Here is a 6,000-nt window from a genome sequence, read left to right as displayed (position 1 = left end):
GTCTGGCTATATTTGTACCTGAAATTGAAGATAACAAACATTTATAGGAGTTGTTCAGATGGTGTCTGTAAAAATTCAGGTTATATCCAAAAATTTTCAAGAAAGTAATTACAAAAACTACATAAGATACGCGTTCCACAAAGTGCTTCCGATGAATGGCTAATGAAATAATTATATGTTATATGAATATCATCTTTGGTGTCGAACTTCTTCTAACATTAAGTGATACAATTTATTTGTTAGATGGAATCAAAATAAGTATAATAATATAATAAAATTGATCTCAGAACTAAAGTTATCATATACAGTATTAATGATTTGTACATTGAGAAATCAATAGTATCAATTTTGAACAAAATCACAAAATCTAACGCAATAAAAACAAATTTTTGCCGTTCTTTATATCAAATAGGATTTCTCGCCACTCGCTATTTTCACCTCAAATCATCATGATTGTGATTGGTATCCCAAATTTTGATGTAAATAATTTCCAACACAAAATTAACAATAGGACATAAAAGTTTTCTGACTTTTCTCCATTTCATAATTCTAAGTTTTTTGATTTAAAATTTTTATTATTTCTCGTTTTAAGATCGTAGAATAATAGTTAATGAGTAAATGTGCATATTCAATTTGATTTATAATAGTATCCAAAGTTTAAAAAAATTGAAACCATAATCTTGATATATGTAGTAATAATTTATTAATACAAATTAATAAGGCGCGGCTAACTGATCATAATTCGAAGGTAAATATAATCCTGTTTGAACTACAAGATTTAGGGGACAGAGTTTGGTAAAAATAGGTTAGTTTACTATACCAGGAAATGCAATATTTTTTGATTTGCCCAATTACAAACTGATTTTATTTATTTAAAACAAGAATTTATATTTATCCTATCTATACAGTGTTGGACAAAAAATTATTATTTTCATTACAAATGTTCTGTGAATGACTAACTATATTTAAAATATCAAATAAATAAATTTGTAAAATTAATCATGTGCAATATGCTTATTTTGCATCTAATTTAGGTTATTAGTAATTGCACAATCTAAGCATTCAGAATTATCATCATTATATTTTGGGAGATTTTCTGTGAAAGGATTAAGTAATCGAGATGTATAAATAGCTTGAGGATGAGTAGTTATTTGTCTATCCCCTTTTAATGAAGAGAGATGTAACTTTCTATATTCCTCTGCTTTTTCAATTTCTAATTTGTTATTTGCAATCAATGAAAGTGAGTGATCTAATTCATTGATATTAGGCCTATTTTCAGGATTCAAATCCCAACACTTGTTCATTAATTTAATATAAGTTATTGGCATTTCCAGCTCATTCATTTCAGGACTAATTCCATTACAAATATCTAATGCTAAATGATGATCATGTGCACGATTGCCAAAAGGTTGTCTTTCAGCTGCTACAAAATACATAATCATACCAAAGCTATAGATATCTGCTGCTTTAGTGTAAGGTTTTCCTCTTAATACTTCAGAGGCCACATAAGGCATAACTCCATAAATATTATTTTGATTGATATCATCAACTTTCCTACATAATCCCATATCTGAAATATATATTCTACTATTTTGTTTTGAAGAAAGATTGCCAAATAATATATTTCCTGTATGAAAATCTTGATGTACTATTTGTTTACGGTGAAGTTCTCTAAGTCCACTGGCAATATAACGTAATATTTGCATCTTATCTTTCCAATTAAAATATTTATAATTCTCATTTATATTTAACCAATTATTAAAACTTCCACCTTCTGCATAGTGAAGAACAACAATATAATTTTTTGTATTTGGATCTTGAGATATTCCATATATATTCATAATTTTACTATTACTAAGAGCCATTTTAGTTGAATATGCCTCAACCTATTAAATATTTATCATATAAATAAAGCGCAAGTATATTGAAAATAACTGAAATTTATGAAATAGTATTTCATACCTCATTTAGTAATTCATTAGCAGGATGTTGTGAATTGTCCAAACATTTTAAAGCAACTTTGAAATCCTTCCATATTGCTGAATATACTGTAGAAAAACCACCTTTACCTATTTCCTTAATTTCATTAAACTGATTATATGGTATCCATTCAAATATTGCATCAGGAAAACTACTAATTTTATCCCGTCTTGCATGAATGAAATTATCAATTTTTACATTTCCACTAGTCCAAGTAAGATACTTTTGAACTAAAATATAATTATTTGTATATGGATTTTGAGATATTCCATAAAATACAAAAAACTTGTCATTTTTTGCTGAATATTTTTTAGCCTAAAACCATAAACAGGAAATTAGTAATATATTAAAAAATTTAATAATAAATATAATAATATTTATATAAATTTATACCTCACTTATTAGAGAATCAACAGGATTTTGCAAGTTATGCAAACATTTTAAAGTAACTTTTTTATTTGAATCTCTTGTATAATTTGAACCCCATCTATTTTTCTTGTAGTGTAATGGGCCATTACTCCATTCTGCTGAATATACAGTTACAGAACCATTTTTGCCTGTTTCTTTAATTTCATTAAACTGATTGTATGGTATCCATTCAAATACTACATCATTATAAAAATTAATATCTAATTGTCTTTCTTGAATGAAATCATCAATTTTTTTATTTCCAATCATCCAATTTACTAAGTTTATAGAATTATTTTGAACTAAAATATAATCACTTGTATATGGATTTTGAGATACTCCATACAATATATGAAAATTATAATTTTTTGTTGAATATTTTTTAGCCTAAAATCATAAACAGAAAATGAACATAATATTAAAAACGTAATAATAAAATTATAGTATTTATAAATATTTATACCTCATTTATTAGAGAATCAACAAAATTTTGCAAGTTATGCAAGCATTTTAAAGCAACCTCTTTATTTGAATCTCTTGTATAATATGAACTCCACTCATCTTTCTTGTGTAATGGGCATTCATCCATATTGCTGAATATACAGTTATAGAACCATTTTTGCCTGTTTCTTCAATTTTGTTAAACTGATTGTATGGTATCCATTCAAATACTACATCATTATAGGAATTAATATTTAACTGCCTTTCTTGAATGAAATTATCAATGTTTTCATTTCTACTCAGGATAAGATAATTTTGGACTAAAATATAGTCATTTGTATCTGGATTTTGAGATATTCCATACAATATAAGAAACTTGCTATTTTTGATTGAATATTTTTTCGCCTAAAACCATAAACAGAAAATTAATATTATAATATTAAAAAATGTAATAATAAATGTAAAAGTATTTATGGAAATTTATACCTCATCTATTAGAAAATCAACAGGATTTTGCAAGTTATGCAAACATTTTAAAGCAACTTCTTTATTTGAATCTCTTGTATAATATGAACTCCACTCATCTTTCTTGTGTAATGAGCCATTCCTCCATAGTATTGCTGAATATACAGTTATAGAACCATTTTTGCCTGTTTCTTTAATTTCATTAAACTGATTGTATGGTATCCATTCAAATACTACATCATCATAGAAATTAATATTTAACTGCCTTTCTTGAATGAAATTATCAATGTTTTCATTTCTACTCAGGATAAGATAATTTTGAACTAAAATATAGTCATTTGTATCTGGATTTTGAGATATTCCATACAATATAAGAAACTTGTTATTTTTGGTTGAATATTTTTTCGCCTAAAACCATAAACAGAAAATTAATATTATAATATTAAAAAATGCAATAATAAATGTAAAAGTATTTATAGAAATTTATACCTCATCTATTAGAAAATCAACAGAATTTTGCAAGTTATGCAAACATTTTAAAGCAACCTCTTTATTTGAATCTCTTGTATAATATGAACTACACTCATCTTTCTTGTGTAATGGGCCATTCCTCCATATTGCTGAATATACAGTTATAGAACCATTTTTGCCTGTTTCTTTAATTTCATTAAACTGATTGTATGGTATCCATTCAAATACTACATCATCATAGGAATTAATATTTAACTGCCTTTCTTGAATGAAATTATCAATGTTTTCGTCTCTACTCAGGATAAGATAATTTTGAACTAAAATATAGTCATTTGTATCTGGATTTTGAGATATTCCATACAATATAAGTAACTTGTCATTTTTGGTTGAATATTTTTTCGCCTAAAACCATAAACAGAAAATTAATATTATAATATTAAAAAATGCAATAATAAATGTAAAAGTATTTATAGAAATTTATACCTCATCTATTAGAAAATCAACAGGATTTTGCAAGTTATGCAAACATTTTAAAGCAACCTCTTTATTTGAATCTCTTGTATAATATGAACTACACTCATCTTTCTTGTGTAATGGGCCATTCCTCCATATTGCTGAATATACAGTTATAGAACCATTTTTGTCTGTTTCTTTAATTTCATTAAACTGATTGTATGGTATCCAATCAAATACTACATCATCATAGGAATTAATATTTAACTGCCTTTCTTGAATGAAATTATCAATGTTTTCATTCCTACTCAGGATAAGATAATTTTGAACTAAAATATAGTCATTTGTATCTGGATTTTGAGATATTCCATACAATATAAGAAACTTGTCATTTTTGGTTGAATATTTTTTCGCCTAAAACCATAAACAGAAAATTAATATTATAATATTAAAAAATGCAATAATAAATGTAAAAGTATTTATAGAAATTTATACCTCATCTATTAGAAAATCAACAGGATTTTGCAAGTTATGTAAAGCAACTTCTTTATTTGAATCTCTTGTATAATCTGAAAAGAAGGAGAGAAGAAGAACAGAAAGCAGGAATAGAGCGAAGAAGGAGAGAAGGGAAGGAGGGAGGAAACAAGCGAAAAAGGAGAGAAGGAAGGGAGGGCCCCACTTATATTTCTTGTGTAATGGGCCATTCTTCCATATTGCTGCAGGATTTTGCAAGTTATGCAAACACTTTAAAGCAACCTCTTTATTTGAATCTCTTGTATAATTTGAACTCCACTTATATTTCTTGTGTAATGGGCCATTCCTCCATATTGCTGAATATACAGTTATAGAACCATTTTTGCCTGTTTCTTTAATTTTGTTAAACTGATTGTATGGTATCCATTCAAATACTACATCATCATGGGAATTAATATTTGATAGTCTTTCTAGAATAAAATCATCGACTTTTTTATTTCCACTTAACCAATCTGGAATTTTGTTTTTTATATATTCTGAATAAATATCTTTATTTTGGGAAAACATTTTTTCAAAAGTCTTTTCGAATGGAAATTTGTTTATAACTATAATGATTGATGTGCTACAATTTATGCATAATAATGCATTTGAATATGAATGTAACAGTTGTAACACTATGGTTTAACAAATTATTTTATGAGGGGCGTAGGTTTCATGCATAACAATACGTCTGTGAAATCATTTTGTTAAGTTGCCCCTTCCACAATTTAAATAATAAAAGCTACAAAAACACAGTTGACATTCATTGTAATATTTTCAAAGGTAATACAAATGGTAAAGCTGTGCAATATTAATAAAATGTATGCGATTTTTTGTAGGGCAGATGAATTGGGCAACTACTACGATTTAGTATATTTTGTAAACAAACACAGAATTTATTTATTATTTAGGATTATTTTCAGGTGATGTTAAAATTAATAGAGTAAAATCTGAGAAAAATAATATTTTAGAAGTTTTAAGCTATCTGATATAATTAATCAATGTATTTGACGTTATATACTTCGAGATTATACAATATGAGAAGTTTTTTTTTTCTCTTAACGTATTCTGCTGTTGTTTCTTATTAAGAAGCGTTTAATTGTTTCTTGTTTTAAAAAAATAAAATTAAAACGTTAATTAAAAAAAACAAATATGGCGATCCAAAATAAAAAATGCGACACATAATCTTATAATCTATTTGAAAATATTTCTTTGTACATCTATAACATATTATAACAAACCAGGAAATATTTTGAATGGGATTCTATT

The 6,000-nt window shown here is 26.1% G+C and overlaps 1 protein-coding gene across 1 annotated transcript; it reads right to left on the bottom strand.

The window, feature by feature from the left end:
- Positions 1-1,025: 1,025 nt before the first annotated feature.
- On the bottom strand, positions 1,026-5,259 carry OCT59_008621 (uncharacterized protein; the record flags this gene model as incomplete). Its single annotated transcript, XM_066142626.1, has 10 exons — positions 1,026-1,295; positions 1,650-1,886; positions 1,963-2,295; positions 2,374-2,775; positions 2,852-2,981; positions 3,194-3,234; positions 3,316-3,702; positions 3,784-4,167; positions 4,249-4,632; positions 4,714-5,259. The coding sequence occupies 10 exons, from the start codon at positions 5,257-5,259 to the stop codon at positions 1,026-1,028; spliced, it is 3,114 nt and encodes a 1,037-aa protein (XP_065999490.1).
- Positions 5,260-6,000: the final 741 nt, after the last annotated feature.

This window comes from Rhizophagus irregularis, chromosome 16 (genome assembly GCF_026210795.1).
Source record: "Rhizophagus irregularis chromosome 16, complete sequence".
NCBI lineage: Eukaryota > Fungi > Glomeromycota > Glomeromycetes > Glomerales > Glomeraceae > Rhizophagus > Rhizophagus irregularis.
The sequence above is the reverse complement of the archived record's forward strand: the minus strand, read 5'-3'. Positions and strand labels throughout refer to the sequence as shown.